Below are 19,101 nucleotides of genomic sequence, written 5' to 3'. Positions count from 1 at the left end.
GAGATAAAGACGGCAGCAAGCCCTGAAACCCACTTCAAAAACTGATAATCAGTTCAGTTCAGTTCAGTTCAATCGTTCAGTCGTGTCCGACTCTTTGCAACCCCATGAATCGCAGCATGCCAGGCCTCCCTGTCCATCACCAACTCCCGGAGTTCACTCAAACTCACGTCCATCGAGTCGGTGATGCCATCCAGCCATCTCATCCTCTGTCGTCCCCTTCTCCTCCTGCCCCCAATCCCTCCCAGCATCAGAATATTTTCCAATGAGTCAACTCTTCGCATGAGGTGGCCAAAGGACTGGAGTTTCAGCTTTAGCATCAGTCCTTCCAAAGAACGCCCAGGGCTGATCTCCTTCAGAATGGACTGGTTGGATCTCCTTGCAGTCCAAGGGACTCTCAAGAGTCTTCTCCAACACCACAGTTCAAAAGCATCAATTCTTTGGTGCTCAGCTTTCTTCACAGTCCAACTCACACATCCATACATGGCCACTGGAAAAACCGTAGTATTGACTAGACGGACCTTTGTTGGCAAAGTAATGTCTCTGCTTTTGGATATAATCAAATGGTCATGGTCCTGCTTTATAAGACTAAAAAACCTGTGTCCACGCTAAGTTGCTTCAGTCGTGTCTGACTCTACGACCCACTGGACTGCAGCCCACCAGGCTCCTCTGTCCATGGGATTCTCCAGGAAAAAATACTGAAGTGGGTTGCCATGCCCGGGATTGAACCTGCATCTCTTATGTCTCTTGCATTGGCAGGTGGGTTCTTTACCACTAATACCATGTGGGAAGCCCTAAAAAATCTATAGCAGCTGCTAATGGAGCACCATGGTCACTGTGTCATCTTTTGCAGAACTCCCTAATGACATCTTATGGAGCCCCACATGGTGTTGCATAGAATTCCATTTGAGAAACTCTGCCCTAGGGACTTGGATAATATATATGAGGATAATGTGAACCCCTGTAATTAATTATTAACCTAAATTTTTTTTTCAGTCTGTATACCACTGAAAATTGTGTCATCCATATTTTGTGAAACAATATATAAAAGGGCAAGTAAAATCTGGATATGTTTAAAAGAGGGGGAAAAGGCATGACAAATGAGAATCAGGACAAAGGCCAGTAGGGCAGGGATTCTATAATAAATAGAACTGGATAACACCCACAAAGAACTTTTTGACAAAAGTAGAGGGGCCTGAAGTTGGGGAAAAATTATGGTTGCGTTGTAGAGGCTTTGAATTGAAAAAACCAAAGGTCTTAAAAATCTACTAAGATTTTGAAGAGTAAGTGAAACTTATGAAATTGATTGGGAAAAGATGAATCTGGCAGTGTGGGAAGAATCTAAAAGCAGACAGGCAAGTACATTCTTGTGATAATTCATGCAAGTGGAAATAATAGCCAGAACCAGAATGGTGGCAATAGATGTGAAGGAATGGGTTGGGTATGGAACATATGGTGAATAGCTTTCATGATATCTGGGGTCAACCTGACAATGAACATATTTCTATTCGTGGTTATGGTATTAATATATCTGTTTTCAGAAATATTAAAAATGTGAAATTGAGTAAATTTTTTGGAAGTGTTTCTAGGCTGAGCTGTTTTCTGAGACTCCCCAGCCAGTCATCTTTCCTGGCCTTGTCTCCTGACACTGTTCCTCTCATTTCATTTCATTAGAGAGTACAGATCCCACAGTGCCAGATTTTTAAATTTTTTGAGAAGAACTGTAAATCTAGCTAGTTTGTGATATCTTCCCATTTCTAAATGTTAGCAATTCAATTTTTTTAACAAATAAAATAAAATATACTATATCTTATGTACTAGACTTGGTTGCCAATTTGTGACCTTTATCTGGAATTGTGTATGCTGCTTTCAGAAATCACCTTGAAGTGAACCCTGAACCAAATGGTAATAGTCCCTTTTGGAAGCCTCTGTATAATTCTTATTAGCAGGAAGCTCATAAAAACATTTTTTTTAATAGTTAATAGTTTCGTTTTGTTGGGATGTTGATTTGAAAGTTACAAGCCTTTCTCTGCTTCTTCCCAGCCAGGTCTCTAGACAAACTGTATAACTTTGCTGATTGCTCTGGACTCCATCTGATATTCGCTCTAAATGCACTGCGTCGTAATCCCAATAACTCCTGGAACAGCTCTAGTGCCCTGAGTCTGTTGAAGTACAGTGCCAGCAAAAAGTACAACATTTCTTGGGAACTGGGTAATGGTAAGTAAGAATGTTATTTCCTCTGAATTGACAAGATAAAAGGTGAGAAATAAATTGGCTTGGGATATAGTCTCAGACCATATCTAGTACATCCCAGAAAGCACTGGGGTTGTTTGACCACTGAGTTGACCTTCCAAATAGTAAAAGACCAAACAGTTGGAGAGTAGATTTAGTGAATCCCACTATTTGCATCTACAGTTATCTCTAGTTGCCTTATTCCAAATGTAGGGGAAATGCCATATGTGATGGAGAAAGCAATGGCACCCCACTCCAGTGCTCTTGCCTGGAAAATCCCATGGATGGAGGAGCCTGGTAGGCTGCAGTCCATGAGGTTGCTAAGAGTCGGACATGACTGAGCGACTTCACTTTCACTTTTCACTTTCGTGCATTGGAGAGGGAAATGGCAGCCCACTCCAGTGTTCTTGCCTGGAGAATCCCAGGGAAAGAGGAGCCTGGTAGGAGGCTGTCTATGGGGTCACACAGAGTCGGACATGACTGAAGCGATTTAGCAGCCATATGTGACTTATAATTAACAAATTGATGTTAAATCAGATATAGCCTATCTGCACAGCCTAAGCTGCATTTTACAATGTGTCTCTCTGGAACACTGGTCCTATAAGATGACCTTATAATAATTCGAAAGAGTTTGGTGAAGTATATGCGGGAACTGATCTTCAGTATATGTACGTCTTGAAGGTTCACAATGCACATTAGCATATAAGTCCTCCTGCAATGAAATCTGTGTATCTGGATAATGAAATCCAGCATTAAAAATGTTTTATTTCAAGACAGCATCTCTTTTTTTAAAATTTATTTATTTTGACCAAGCTGTGCAGCATGCAGAATCTTAATTCCCCTGACCAGGGATTGAACTGGTGCTCCTTGCATTGGGAACACGGAGTCTTAACCACTAGACCACCAGGAAAGTTTCAGCCCAGCATTTTAAAAATCATTTTAAAAATAGGTTTTGGTTGGTTTCAAGGGAATGCATCTTGTGTAGTCACATATGATCCCATGCTTAGAAAAGAATCATGCTTGATTTAATGCTCTTCTATTGCCATCTTATTTTTAAAATAAAGGGATCTACATTTTCATTTTGCATGGGGCCCTGAAAATTATGTAGCCAGTCATGTTTAATCATTGCAGTCTGTGTATTTGTGTGTGTGAGACAGACCTATTATCATCTCATGGAACAATGTTCCATGGAACACACTTGGGAGAAATACTGCCTAAGTCACACTATTTTTCCTAGTGGTATGAATGTATGATTTGTTATATATATGATATTCTATAAATTCCATGACTGTCTAATATTATTGAGTCAACTAATATGGATTATAGTTAAAATTATGGATAATTTAAATTGGAAAATATTCTGATTCCCTAATTAAAACATATTTTGGTAAATCTTAGAACAAAACAATTGAGTCTAATAAACCAAGAATTCTTTTAAAATTACTGTTACAAGTTGATATTAACATTTTGGTCCATGACCTGGTATATATATAGCTAACTCATATTTGTTCAGAGCACTGAGTGTGTTTGTGTACACATGCACGTGTGTGTTTTTATGCACTCTAGAATTTGAAATTCTCATAAGGAAGCAGGAGATGAGGATTTTTTCAGAACAAGTGTCTTTTTTTTCCTATCAGTAACCATTTACTGGAATGTAGCTCTCTCTTCCTTCCCTGGAGTCAGGGAAATTGGGAGATAGTTAGCTACCAAATGGAGACTTGAGCTGAACTGAAGCTAATTTGGATACAGGGAGCAAAACTAGGGTTACAGGGAGCGTAACTAGAGTAGCCTGAGATTTTTCATCTTCCCAACCAGTCTAAGTATCATACATTCTAGGACAAAAGCAAGCATGATGTGGTCAGCTTAGAATGAGGCAAAATTATTACACAGCAAAGAGATTTACTGATCCCTTCGCATCCTATCTTCTATTTCATGTCAGAATATCTTGACATTCTTTGGTATTTCGTGTTGTCTACCCATGACTACCGTACCTAACCTTACCCTGTTCCTATATTAGACTCTACCCAGCTTATCTCTTTTCTCCAAACACAACAGAATACTGTTCAAACAATGCATTCTCCAAACAGGACATTAGAGCTCTCATGAGGGACAATGTTTAAAACGAGTGAGTGAAAGACAGTAAGGAGTGGTAGGGCCTCTGGTGAGCTACAGAATACATGCTCTGCCTAAACTATTTGTTTTCTTTCTAAATTATTTCTAAATAAAATTTGTTTGTAAAAGAATTTGGCAAAACTAATACAATTATGTAAAGTTTAAAAATAAAATAAAATTAATTTAAAAAAATTAAAAAAAAAAAAGAATCTCAGCTGTATTGTAAAGTAATTATCCTCCAATTAAAATAAATAAAAAGAATCTCAGCTGGTTGTAGATAAGCACAAAGCAATTAAAACTTACTTACCAGTGACTGATGGGAGTAATTCCTCCAGGGTTTTTGGCATCTCTGAATTTGGGAGCTTATTAAACTAAGTAAATCTTTAATTGATATAACTGAAGTGATTTGGTGGCAGGAGGTGGGTGGGGAGAGTATATGCATCTTTCTGTATATTTCTATCTGTTCCAAATAACTGAGAGTCTGCCTCTTTCCATCCTTCCCCCAAATTACATTGAACAGTTTGGAAATGGAGCTAATTGCATTTTAAAAATGTTCAGTCACCTTAGCCACACTTGATTCTCATCATCATCTTTTTGGTGTCTCTTCAAGGATGAACAAAAACAAAGAATCAGTTTTGAGGAGGAGAAAAGGTATGGTCATAGATAAGAAAATAGGGATATAGACAGGAATACAGAAAAATAACCAAGGCTATGAATTTAAAAATTCAATAAGATAGAAAGTATCTGGTAAAGTTTCTTGTGAGAATTTCCATCAAGGTAGATATAGATAGTTTTTTGAGTTTCTAGTCAAGAAGACTGGAGTTGATCGGTTTACCCCTTCTTCCTTTTATTTTAAAAGCTGCATTTCTATTTTTTGGTATGACAAATAAGTAGTCTGCCCAACTAAACACACCTTTTAGGGTTTGAAGATTTATCTTGTAGCTTTTTCTAATTCATTTTAAACTACTGATAGTTTTTCTTATGCTAGCACCATATCCCTAGAGATATCCAGTGTATTCTGCTCACAACTATTCTATGTTGTATATTCAGGTCCTTGCCCCTCAAAAATTATCTGGTCATCTTCCTGGTCTGGATTGTCTCTCCAATCTTTTACCCATTTTCTTCTCTGTAACCTTATCTTTTTGGACAGATGTAATAGTTTAACGATTATATCCACATTTAGGGAGAGACAACAGAACTGGTCAGTTCTCTTATCACTCAACCTCCCATATACCTACATCCTATTAACAAGTACTCTAGAGTAAATCTGGCCTTGGAAAAACTGAAGTAGATATTTCTTTGGTTGTTTCTCTTAGAGTAGCTAAACTTCAAATGACTTACTTTTTTTCTTCTTTAAAATTGGTGAACAGTGTGGGATACAGACCATGAAAACAAAAACATACTTAATTTCAAGAGGTGAAAATTTAGTAAGCTTAGGATGTCAAAGTCTATGAAAGAATGATTGCCTTGATACAAGATTTTTAACAACTATGTTTTGTAGATATGAAATGTTTCCTTGCATGTCATGTCTGACTGTTTGCAACCCCTTGAACTATAGCCCACCAGGCTCCTCTTTCCTTGGAATTTTCCAGCCAAAGATCCTGCAGTGGGTTGCCATTTCCTACTCCAAGTCACCACTTTACCTGCTTACTTTTTTCCTTTCCCTCTCTCTGCTTGCTTCTCACCTTCATCAACTATCTTCTCTATTCTTTTTCCACATACTCCCATCTACATATATACTCTCAACAAGTTCATAGACCTATACAACTATTTCCACAGTCCAATTTTAGAACATTTCCATAACTCCAAAAAGATCCCTCATGCTGGTTTTCTGTAACCCAGTCTCTGTAACCATTCCCAGTCCCAGGAGACATTAATCTGCTTTTGGTCTTTTGTGGACATTTCATGTAACTGGAATCGTACAGTATGTAGACTTTTGCATCTGTAGATTTCTTTCACTTAGCAAGTTTTTGAGGTGTATCCGTGTTGTAACATGTAAAAGTAGTTCATTCCTTTTAATTGCTGAATGCTATTCCAATGCATGAATATACACATATATTCATACATATATACGTGTATACATATACATGTGTATATATATATATATATAACATTTTGTTTTTCCATTCACCAGATTACAAGCATTTAAATTGTTTCTGTTTTTTTATTATGATCGGTAATGGTGCTGAAATATTCATTTGCAAGTCTGTGTGTGGTTGTATACTTTCATTTCTTGTAGGAAGATACCTCAGAGGGGAATGGAGTTGCTAGTTTGTATGGTAAATTTATGTTGATTTTTGAACAAATTAACCACACTACTTTCCAAAGTAGTGGTAGCGGTACCATTTTGCATTTTCCTCAATAATGCATGAGGATTACAGTTTTTCTACATCTTTGCAAACACTTTTTATTTTCTATCAGATTAGAGCCATTTTAGTGGGTTTGAAGTAGTATATTAATATGCCTTTAATTAGCACTTTTCTAATGACAAGTGATATTGAACATCTTTTCACATGCTTATCAACCATTCTTACATTTTCTTAGGTGAAATGTCTATTCAAATCTTTTGTCTTTTAAATTAGGTCATCATATTATTTAGTTGTAAGAGTTTTAAATATATTCTGAATGCAAGATCTTTATCAAACATATGATCTGCAAGTATTTTCTCCCAATCTGTAGCTTATTTTATCATTTTCTTTATGGGATCTTTTGAAGTTCAGATGTTCTGAATTTTGATAAAGTTCAGCTTATCAACTTTTTTTGATGTGTTATGCTTTTGATATTATATCTTTGCCTAATCCAAGATCACAAAGATTTTTTAACCCAAGGTCACAAAGAGTTTTTTCTATTTTTTTCTTTTAAAAGCTTTATAGTTTTTGCTTTTACTTTTGGGAATAAGATCCAGTAGGAGTTAAGTTTTGAGTATGATGTGAAATAAGAATCTAAATTCATCTTTTTGCACATGGCTATTAAATTGTCTCAGCATTGTTTATTTAAAAGATTTTCCTTTCCTTATTGAATTCTCTTGACATTTTTGTCAGAAATCAGTTGACCATAAATAGGTTTATTTCTGGGCTCAATTCTTTCCCACTGATCTGTATGTCTGTTCTTGGACTACATTGTGTTTTTTTTGATATATGTGTTTATTACAAAATGATCACCATGATAAGTTCAGCTGATATCCATCAACTCACATAGTTACAAATACTTTTATCTTGTGATAAGAACTTTTAGGATCTATTCTCTTATCAAATTTCAAATATATAATACAGTATCATAACTCTAGTCACCAGGATGTATATTATATCCAAATGACTTATTTATTTTATAAAGTAAGTTTGTACCTTTTGATCATCCTCACCCATTTTGCCACCCTCACGCCTGCCTCTCTGGTATAATAATCATGTGCTTAGTCACTCAGTCATGTCCGACTCTGCGACCCCATGGACTACAGCCCACCAGCCTCCTCTGTCCATGGGATTCTTCGGGCAAGAATACTGGAGTGGGTCACCACTTCCTACATGCGTGTATTCTTTATGATTTTCTGTATACAAGATATATTGTGAGAATAAAGATGGTTTTGCTTCTTCCTTTCTAATTTAGATGCCTTTTTATTTCTTTTTCTTGCCTAACTGCACTGACTATAATCTCTAATACAAATGTTGAATATAAGTGATAAGAGCACACATCCATGTCTTGTTCCTAATCTTAGGGGGGAAGCATTCAGTATTTGAATTAAGTATGTTTTACCATTAAGCATTCAGTATTTTACCCATAAGTATGTAGATTTTTTTTAGATGCTGTTAAGCATCTCCCTTCTATTGAGGAATTTCCCTTCTATTCATAGTTTGTTGAGAGTATTTATCAGAAATGAGTGTTGGATTTTGTAAAAGAGCTTTTCATTTTGTTTCTTTGTTGAAATGATAATGTGGTTTTGGTCTTTTATTCTGTTAATACAGTATTTTAATTAGTTGGGTGTTGCTATTAAATCAACTTTGCATTCCTGGTGTAAATCTCACTTGGTCATGATACTATAATACTTTTTATACATTGCTGGTTTCATTTGGAGATATTTTGTTGTGTATTTTTGAATCTGTATTTATGAGAGATACTCATCCGTAGTTTTCTTATGATGCTTTTGGCTTTGGTATCAGGGGAATATGGGCCTCATAAAGTAAGTTGGGAATTGTTCCTTCTTTCTCAATTTTCTGAAAAGGTTTGTGAAGGATTGTGCATTATTTCTTCCTTAAATACATTATAGAATTCACCAATTAATCCATCTGAGTCTGGGCTTCCTTTGTGGAAATAATTTTAATGACTGATTAAATGTTTTTTGTAGTTATAGACCTATTCAGATTTTCTATTTTTTTTTTAATTTGGGTTTCATAGTTTGTGTCTTTTCTAAAAATTTTTTCATTTCGTCTAAGTTGTGTAAATTATTGGCACAAAGTTGTTCATTTCTTGGTGGTGGTGTTCACTTGCTGACTGTGTCCAACTCTTAGTGACCCCATGGACTGCAGCACACTAGGCTCCTCTGTCCTTCACTATTTCTCAGAGTTTGCTCAGATGCATGTCCATTGAGTCGGTGATGCTATCTAACTATCTCATCCTCCACTGCCCCCTTCTCCTTTTGCCCTCAATCTATCCCAGCATTGGGATCTTTTCCAATGAATCAACTCTTCACATCAGGTGGCCAAAGTATTGGAGCTTCAACTTCAGCATCTGTTCTCCCAGTGAATATTCAGGGTTGATTTCCTTTAGAATTGACTGGTTTGATCTCCTTGCAGTTCAAGGGACCCTAAAGAGTCTTCTCTGGGACCACAGTTTAAAAGCATCAATTCTTCAGCATTCAGCCTTACATTCCTACAGCTTCTTACAATTCTTACAGCTACCCACTCCAGGATTCTGGCCTGGAGAATTCCATTGACGGTATAGTCCATGGGGTCACAAAGAGTCAGACACGACTGAGTGACTTTCACTTTCACTTCTCACAGCCTTCTTTATGGTCGAACTCTCACATCCATACATGACTACTGGAAAAGCCATAGCTTTGACTATATAGACTTTTGTTGACAAAGTGTTGTCTCTGCTTTTTGCTATGCTGTCTTGGTTTGTCATAGCTTTCCTTCCAAGGAGCAAGTGTCAGTAGTCCCTTATCCTTTTAATTAATGTGAGGTCCTTAATAGTATTTCCTCTTTCATTCCTAAATTTGGTCATCTGTTTCTTCTCTCTTTATTTTTTGGCCAGTCTAGCCAAAGGTTGTATCAATTTTGTAGATCTTTTTAAAGAACCAACTTTTACTTCAGTGGATTTTTCTCCTTTATTATATCATTGATTTCTACTCTAATTTTTATTATTTTCTTTCTTCTTGCTTTGATTTTATATCCCTCTTCTTTTTCTCTTTGTTTTTAAGAGAAAAACTTAGATTATTGACTTGAGATCTTTCTTATTTTCTAATATAGGAGTCTGTAAGGCTGTAAGCACTGTTTTTTTTCCTAACCAATAAAAAATGTTAGAAGTCTAACATATACATATCACCAGAGCTTTCCCCCCACCGAGATCTGTTTCTTGGCTTACAGATGGCCACCTTCTCACTATGTCCTCACATGGCCTCTGCGTGTGTATCCCAATCTCTTATTGCTCAAATTAACTTTTTAAAAAACTTTTTAAAAGAACGGTTTTAGGTTCACAGCAAAACTGAGAAGGTACTGAGATTTCCCATATATTCTTTGCCCCCACACTTGGGTAGCCTCCCCCACTATCAATATCCCTCACCAGAGTGGTGCATTTGTTACAGTTGATGAACCTACATTATACATCATAATCACCCAAAATTCATAGTTTATATTATGGTTCACTATTATGGTTCACTCTTGATGAGTACATAGTATGGGTTTGAGATGTATAATGACATGTATCCATCATTATAGTATCATGTAGAGTATTTACTGCCCTAAAAATCCTTTGTGCTCCACCTATTCATCCCTCCCACCTCTCCCCAATCCCTGGCAACCGCTGATCCTTTTACAATCTGTAAAGTTTTTCCTTTTATTCTTATGATATAAGAATATCATATAGTTGGAATCATACAGTATTACAGCTTTTTAAGATTGGCTTCTTTCACTTAATGCCAGCTTCCCTGGTGGCTCAGACAGTAAAGAGTCTGCCTGCAATGCAAGAGACCCAGGTTCAATCCCTGAGTCAAGAAAATCCCTTGGAGAAGGAAATGGCAACCCATTCCAGTAGTCTTGCCTGGAAAATCCCAAGGATGGAGGAGCCTGGTGGGCTACAGTCCATGGGGTTGCAAAGAATCCGACACTACTAAGTGACTAACACTTTCTTTCACTTAATGATATACATTTAAAGTTCCTCCATAGAACCTTTCATGGCTTGATGGCTCATTTCTTTTTAGTGCTGAATAATATTCCATTGTGTGAATGTACTACAGCTTATTTATCTATTCATCTACTGAAGAACATCTTGTTTGCCTCCAACTTTTGGCACTTGTGAATACAGATGCCATAAATCCATGTGCAGACAAAGTGAGGACATAAGCTTTCATCTCCTCTGTGTAAAAGCACGGAGAAGGCAATGGCACCCCACTCCAGTACTCTTGCCTGGAAAATCCCATGGACGGAGGAGCCTGGTAGGCTGCAGTCCATGGGGTCGCGAAGAGTCGGACACGACTGAGCGACTTCACTTTCACTTTTCACTTTCATGCATTGGAGAAGGAAATGGCAACCCACTCCAGTGTTCTTGCCTGGAGAATCCCAGGGACGAGGAAGACTGGTGGGCTTCCATCTATGGGGTCGCACAGAGTTGGACATGACTGAAGTGACTTAGCAGCAGCAGCAGCAGTATAAAAGCAAGGCACGTGATTGCTGGATTATATGCTCAGAGTATGTTTTGTTTGTAAGAAACCACCAAACTTCCAGAGTAACCATATCATTTTGCATTCCCATCAGCAATAAATGAGAGTTCTGTTCCTCTAATTCCTCCATATTCTAGCTAGTATTTGGTGGTGTTAGTGTTACAAATTTTGGCCATTCTTAATAGGTATATAGTGGAACTTCATTGTTGTTTTAATTTGCACTTCCCTGATGACATATAAAGTAGAACATCTTTTTTCATATACTTGTTTGCCATCTGTATGTCTTCTGGTGAGTATCTGTTAAGACCTTTAGCATATTTTTAAATCAGGTTGTTTGTTTTCTTAGTAAGTCTTAAGCTCTTTCTATATTTTTAATAAGTCATTTATTAGGTATGTCTTTTGTAAGTATTTTCTCCCGATCTTAAGCTAGTCTTCTATTCTCTCAACATTGCCTTTTGCAGAGCAAAAGTTTTTAATTTTAATGAAGTCCAGTTTCTTAATTATTGCTTTCATGAATTGTGCCTTTGGTGTCATCCTATACATTTTTATGTATTATATTTTCATTTTCATTTCATTAAAATATTTTCTAATTCTTCTTGCAATTTCCTCTTTGACTCATGGATTATTTGTCTGATTTCCAAATATTTATAGATTCTCAAATTTCTTTCCATTGTTGAATTCCAGTTTAATTCTATTATGGTCAGGGCACACATATATTAACATACACTGGTGTTCTTTATTTCTCTGTGTGCTTTTGGATCACTATCTGCTGTCATTTTCTTTCAACCTAAAAGATATCCTTTCTTATTTCTTGTAAGACAGATTTTCTCACAACAAGTTCTGTCCTTTGTTTTTCTGGGAAGATCTACATTTTGCTTTCAGCTTTGAAGCATAGATTGCTGCATACAGAATTGTTGATTGATGTTTTTCCCAGAATTTTGGATGTATCCTCTCACTGTCTTCTGGCCTTATTTCTAATAAAAATTCAGCTACTAATTCCATTGTGTTCTAAATGTGAAGAGTTGTTTCAGTTCCAAGATTTCCATTTGATAATTTTTTGTAATTTCTATCTGTATTTATTTTTAGTATCTCTATATTTATATGTAATTAGTCAGTAAAATCATACCTTAATTTTTTATTCTTCCATTAGTTCTTTAAGCATATTTATAAAAGCAGTTTTGAAGTCCTTGTCTGCTAAGTCCTATATCTGAGTTCCCTAAGAAATAGTTTCTTTTTTCTTTTTTGCTTGCTTATGGGTAGTACTTTCCTATTTTTTTACATGCTGTCATTTTTTGTGGTTTAAAACTATACATTTTAGATAATATGTTGGGGGTAACTCTGGATTCCAAATCCTCCTTTCCAGAGGTTTTTTTGTTGTTTCTTTTCTGTTTGTTTAGTCACTTCCTGGACTAGTTCCATAGAGTTCATTTCCCTTGCATCATGTAGCTACTAATATCTATTCGTGTTTTTTTTTTTTTAATTTTTCAATTATTTTTTAATTGTAAAGCCGGCTTCCCAGGGGTTACCTCTGCATCGGCATAGCTTAGTGGTAAGGTGACGAATGATCAGAGGTTACGCTTGCCTTGAGCTGTTACGGCTTCATCTTTACCATTAGATCTGTGTATAGGTTTGTGAACACATTCAAAATTCAGGCATTTTGCAAGTCTTACTGGCTTTTAATTTCTGACCTGCCTTTTCATGTGTCCTTTATGAGTATATTATGTTTCATATTCATCTGGGAATGTGTAGATAGCTAGTGCCCTCTCCAGTCCCTCCTGAGAACAACTTTCCAGACTACGAGGGGTATTTGTGGGTTTACCAAAATACTCAGTGATTTCCTCGCTCCCCAAATCTCCCTGTTACATTTCTTGTGAGTCTGCTGATCTATTTCTTGCCCCTACCAGTGTCAAAACCTCAAGTTAACCAAAATGTTGGCCTTCTCTGGGATATGTCCTTCATTGCAAATCAAGTTAGCTCTTCCAGCAGTGGAGCTGCTGGATTTTAGGACTTTCCTTGTCTTTTTAGGACTACCAAGTTAATAGGAACTGGGCGAGAGGATTACACTCAGCCACTTTGCTATAATTGAATATTAAATTTTTTCTGTCTTTTTGACACAAGGATCATCTTTATGAAGCGTTCCCTTCTTACCATTTGTATTAGTTTTCTAGGCCTGTCATGACAAGCTTAGTGGTGTAACACAAGAGATATTTGTTCTATCACAGTTTAGGAAGTCTGAGATCAAAGCATTGCCAAGGTTAATTCCTTCTGGAGACTTTAAGAGAGAATCTATTCAGTGCCTCTCTCTAGCTTCTAATAGCTACCAGCAAGCCTTGGAATAGCAGTATCCCTTGAATTCTTGCCTCCATTGACACATGGGCTTCCTCCCTGTGTGTCTGTGTACCTGAATCTTCCTCTCCTTTCTCTATAAAAACACCAGTCTTTGGATTTAGGGCACATTCTAATCCCATATGACCTCATCTTGAGTAATTACTTCTTCAAAGACCCTATTTCCAAATAAGATTACATTCTAAAGTTTTGGATTGACATTAATTTGGGGGGATACTGTTCAACTCAATATGCCATTTATTATAAACTATCATTTGAAAATCAGTATGGTCTTTCTGTTGTGGATTAGATGACCTTTTGTGAAGATTAGTTTGAAAATAAATAGAATGATAAAATGGCACTTGACTTTTTTGCTGGGATAGTTTCTCAAGTTCAGCTAGCTTGCACCCTCCTTTGGTTATTTTATTTACATTGTTAAGAAAAAAGGGAGAGAGATCTGTGGCTAGGAAAAGGTTGGCAGAACCTCACTCTTCCCAACTCTGACTTGCATGTCTGCTTTTAATCTAGAACCAAATAACTATCGGACCATGCATGGCCGGGCAGTAAATGGCAGCCAGTTGGGAAAGGATTACATCCAGCTGAAGAGCCTGTTGCAACCCATCCGGATTTACTCCAGAGCCAGCTTGTATGGCCCTAATATTGGGCGGCCCAGGAAAAACGTCATCGCCCTTCTAGATGGGTAGGTCAGATTATTTAGCAGTTTTTAAAACGTTTTTCATTACATGTAATGAGTTAATGTATTTGTACTCTTCCTGGTTATTTCTGGTCTTAAGAAGGACAGAGAGACTCTTTCAAAGTGAAAATTCCCACCATAAACCAAGGATTCTCTACAAACAGTGCAAGAACTTATCTCTCCAGGCCTTCCACAGTCAGCAGAAGTGGGTGGGATTGGGAGGAATATCGCAAACTCCAAAACAGGTTGGAAAGGCTGTGTTGTTTTAAAAAGCACATTTAATATTATAGCATTGCATAATATAACTTAATATTTTTTAAAGGGCAAAATATTATCTGCTATACTCTTGGGAACTCTTATAGAAAGTAAAATTTGACAAAATCCTGGACACTGAAACTAGGTTAAAAAGTTGAGAAACACTACAAACATCTGTACATTAAAGCATAGCTTAACAAATTTGTTAGGTATTCTAGAGAATTACTATCGTGTGATTTATTTAATTTTGACTGAATCGAACAACCATTTATTAAGCATTGGTTGTGGATGGTCACTGTGTTAAATGCTGTCTTCCCCAGTGCTGCTGGTGGGCCAGGCCCAGATAAAATAAGTGGAATATTCATGCATGTTGAGTCTAATTATGCAGAGTTGGAGGGAATGTCACAGGGAATAGCATGAGGAAGACTGGAGTTAGATGTTGAATCCAAGACCCAAAGTGGAGATGTGACTATACCTGGAAGGGCGGGAACAAGGAAGGTGGAAGAGGCAGGAGTTCATCTGGCATACGTTTTATGCAGCATCCTGTCATATTCCGGGATAGTTATGGTTATTCCTATAAATTCGAAAACAAGTAAGGTATTTTCCAGTGAATTGTACAGCCCAAGTGAGGTTAGATAAATGCTATACAAGTATAAACATATATATCCCAGTAGAAAGAAACCTATGGCAACCTCCTTAATGGTCCTTCTGGCTTGATGGCTCTTATGACTCTCTCTCTTCCCTTTTGTGGTAGCTTAGTCTTGATCTAAGCTAATTAACATAGCAGATGTTATTGAAGGCTTGGGAAGGTGGAAGGATTTACACTGTAACATTAACAGTCTGAATTTTAATTTTAGGTATTTTCCTCTTTACAAAGAATCCCCAAGCCTTTATATTAACTCCTGTCCTTCCTTCACCTTTTTTTGTTTATTCCCCTCCTTCTAGTTCCCTTTTTCCTTGCAGAACAATTTTTCTGACCTTTACTCCTACCTACAAGTACAAACTCTGGGCTTCCTTTTGCATACTTTTGCTGAACTTTTAAATTATCTCGTGTATGTGGTGGAGAGGGGGGAGGGTGATGAAGAAGTTGGCCTTATTTTACATGTTGTAATTAGGGGATAAGAATCACATATTTAGAACATTTTCATAGTTCATAATACATAAGCAAAGCCAATAACTAAGTCCACATAGTTATTCTTTTAGATTATATCTTTTCTTTAATGATCTGATTAATATAGTTTCATGGGACTGATAGTGTCTTCTCAGTAGCATGACTTTGTATCAGTAATTCATTCATTCTGCAACTACTTCTTGAGTAATTGCTATGTTCCAGGTACTGTGTTTGAAAACAGGAGTGTTATAATAAACAAAAACAAATACTTTCTCTACCTTCATGGAGTATGTCCTATGGTAAGGGAGACATAGGCAATAATCAACTTATCTTAAGACTGAAACAATAACAAGGAGAGGAACAAGTTTCTGTGAATGACTGTAAATGCTGAGATTTGACCAAGTTAGGTGGTTGGAAGTGTTCTCTAAAGGATTAACACGTAAGAGGAACAACCACATGAGAAGATGCTGAACGTTGCTTATCATCAGAGAAATGCAAATCAAAACCACAACGAGATAGCACCTCACGCCTGTCAGAATGGCTATCGTCAAAAAGACCACAAATAACAAATGTTGGTGAGAATATAGCGTAAAGGAACCCTAATCTACTGTTGGTAGGAATGTAAATTGGTGCAGCCTCTTTGGAAAACAGTATGGAGATTACTCAAAAAACTAAAAATAGAACTACCATATGATCCAGCAATCCCACTTATGGGTATATATCTGAAGAAAATGAAAACACAAATTCAAAAAGATATATGTACCCCAGTATTCATAGCAACATTATTTAAGATATGGAAGCAACCTAATGAATGGATAAAAATTTGGAATGGAAATATTGCTCATCCATAGAAAGGAATGAATTTGCCATTTTCAACAACGTGAATAGACCTGAAAGGTACTATGCTTAGTGAAAAAACCAAACGGAGAAAGATAAATACTTTGTGTTATTACTTATATGTGGAAACTAAAAAATAAGCAAATTAATAAATATAAAAAACAGAAACAGTCACAGATATAGATAACAAACCAGTGGTTACCAGTGGAGAGAAGGGAAGGGGAAGGGACAAGACAAGGGTAGGAGATTAGGAGGTACAAACACAAGCTTATGTATAAAATAAATAAGCTAACAAGTATATATGGTACAGCATGAGAAATATAGTCAAAGTTTTACAGTAACTTTAAATGGAGTATGATCTATAAAAATATTGAATCGGTATGTCATACACCAGAAATAATATAATGTTGTAAATCAACAGTACTTCAATTTTTAAAAATTAATTTAAGTGTAATTTGAACTTGAATGAGTGTTAACTAGACAAAATGAGAAATGAACAGTGTCAGTGTTCTTGGAAAATGAAAAGCATGTGCAAAGATCCTAAGGATGAAAAAGGGGCCAGATTGACAAAAGAAAGGTATATTTAGAGAAGTAATTATGTATATCTATGGCTGATTCATGTTGAGGTTTGACAGAAAACAACAAAATTCTGTAAAGCAATTATCCTTCAATAAAAAATAAATGAATTTAAAAAAACTAAACAAAAAAGAGTTATATAGAGACTTATAGGCATAATGAAGGGCTTAGAATTTCTTCTAAGCACAGTGAGAAAGATACTGAATGTTTCTAACCTGGGGAGTGAAAAAATTTGATTTATTATACAGAAAGTATTCTATGTCTCCTCTATGACAAATAGATTGGAGAAGAGGCAGGGAAATCAGTGAGAAAAGCTGTTATAGTGGTACACATAATGATAGGAACCTGAAATGGGTTGTGGAAATGGAATGTGTCATTGGCAGTGGAAGCCACAGGACGATATGTTGGATAAGGGTATGGTGATGTGCTCCTTCATGGATCACAGCTGTGTTGTGGTGAAGGGACTCTTGTGTAACTCAATGAAGCTATGAGCTGTGCCCTGCAGGGCCACCCAAGACAGATGGGTCATATTGAAGAATTCTGTCAAAATATGGTCCACTGCAGAAGGGAATCGCAAACCACTCCAGTATTCTTGCTACGGGAACACCATGAACAGTATAAAAAGGCAAAAAGATATGAAATTGGAAGATAAGTCCCCCAGATCAGAAGGTGTCCAATGTGATACCAGTGAAAAGTGGAAGGCAATTTACATATGGCTTCAGAAAGAATGAAGTGGCTGTGTCAGAGGAGAAATGACGCTCAGTTGTGGATGTCTCTGGCAGTGAAAGTAAAGTCTGATGCTGTAAAGAGCAATATTGCTTTGAACCCTGGAATGTTAGGTCCATGAACCACGTTAAATTGGATGTGGTCAAGCAGGAGATGGAAGAGTAAACATCAACATCTTAGAAATCAGTGAACTAAGATGGACGGGAATGGGCAAATTTCACTCAGATGACCACTGTATCTACTACTGTGCAGGAATCCCTTGGAAGAAATGAAGTAGCCCTCATAATCAACAAAAAAGTCTGCAGTACTTGGGTGCAGTCTCTAAAATGACAGAATGATCTCAGTTCATTTCCAAGGCAAACCATTTAACATCACAATAATCCAAGTCTATGACTAGAGATCTCTTCAAGAAAATCAGAGATACCAAAGGAACATTTCATGCAAAGATGGGCTCGATAAAGGACAGAAATGGTATGGACCTAACAGAAGCAGAAGATATTAAGAAGAGATGGCAAGAATACACAGAAGAACTGTACAAAAAAAGATCTTCACGACGCAAATAATCACGATGGTGTGATCACTCACCTAGAGCCAGACATCCTGAAATGTGAAGTCAAGTGGGCCTTAGAAAGCATCACTACGAACAAAGCTAGTGGAGGTGATAGAATTCCAGTTGAGCTATTCCAAATCTTGAAAGATGATTCTGTGAAAGTGCTTCACTCAATATGCCAGCAAATTTGGAAAACTCAGCAGTGGCCACAGGACTGGAAAAGGTCAGTTTTCATTCCAATCCCAAAGAAAGGCAATGCCAAAGAATGCTCAAACTACCACACAATTGCACTCATCTCACACACTAGTAAAGTAACGCTCTAAATTCTCCAAGCTAGGCTTCAGCAATATGTGAACCGTGAACTTCCTGATGTTCAAGCTGGTTTTAGAAAAGGCAGAGGAACCAGAGATCAAATTGCCAACATCCGCTGGATCATGGAAAAAGCAAGAGAGTTCCAGAAAAACATCTATTTCTGCTTTATTGACTATGCCAAAGCCTTTGACTGTGTGGATCACAATCAACTGTGGAAAATTCTGAAAGAGATGGGAATAGCAGACCACCTGATCTGCCTCTTGAGAAATCTGTATGCAGGTCAGGAAGCAACAGTTAGAACTGGACATGGAACAACAGACTGGTTCCAAATAGGAAAAGGAGTACATCAAGGCTGTATATCGTCACCCTGTTTATTTAACTTATATGCAGAGTACATCATGAGAAACGCTGGACTGGAAGAAACACAAGCTGGAATCAAGATTGCTGGGAGAAATATCAATAACCTCAGATATGCAGATGACACCACCCTTATGACAGAAAGT

General features: G+C 36.9%; 1 protein-coding gene across 1 annotated transcript in view; it reads left to right on the top strand.

Moving 5' to 3' along the window:
* Positions 1 to 2,040: 2,040 nt before the first annotated feature.
* Positions 2,041 to 19,101, top strand: part of HPSE2 (heparanase 2 (inactive)) — a gene marked incomplete at its 5' end in the record, with an annotated part of 275,793 nt that continues 258,732 nt past the window's right edge. The window contains 2 exons of the mRNA XM_010833116.1: positions 2,041 to 2,214; positions 14,066 to 14,237. Coding sequence (XP_010831418.1) covers positions 2,041 to 2,214; positions 14,066 to 14,237 — 346 coding nt within the window. The remainder of the gene's footprint in view (positions 2,215 to 14,065; positions 14,238 to 19,101) is intronic.

Source organism: Bison bison, unplaced genomic scaffold, assembly GCF_000754665.1.
Source record: "Bison bison bison isolate TAMUID 2011002044 unplaced genomic scaffold, Bison_UMD1.0 scf7180017862979, whole genome shotgun sequence".
Lineage (NCBI taxonomy): Eukaryota > Metazoa > Chordata > Mammalia > Artiodactyla > Bovidae > Bison > Bison bison.
This window is presented reverse-complemented; position numbering and strand designations above follow the sequence as displayed.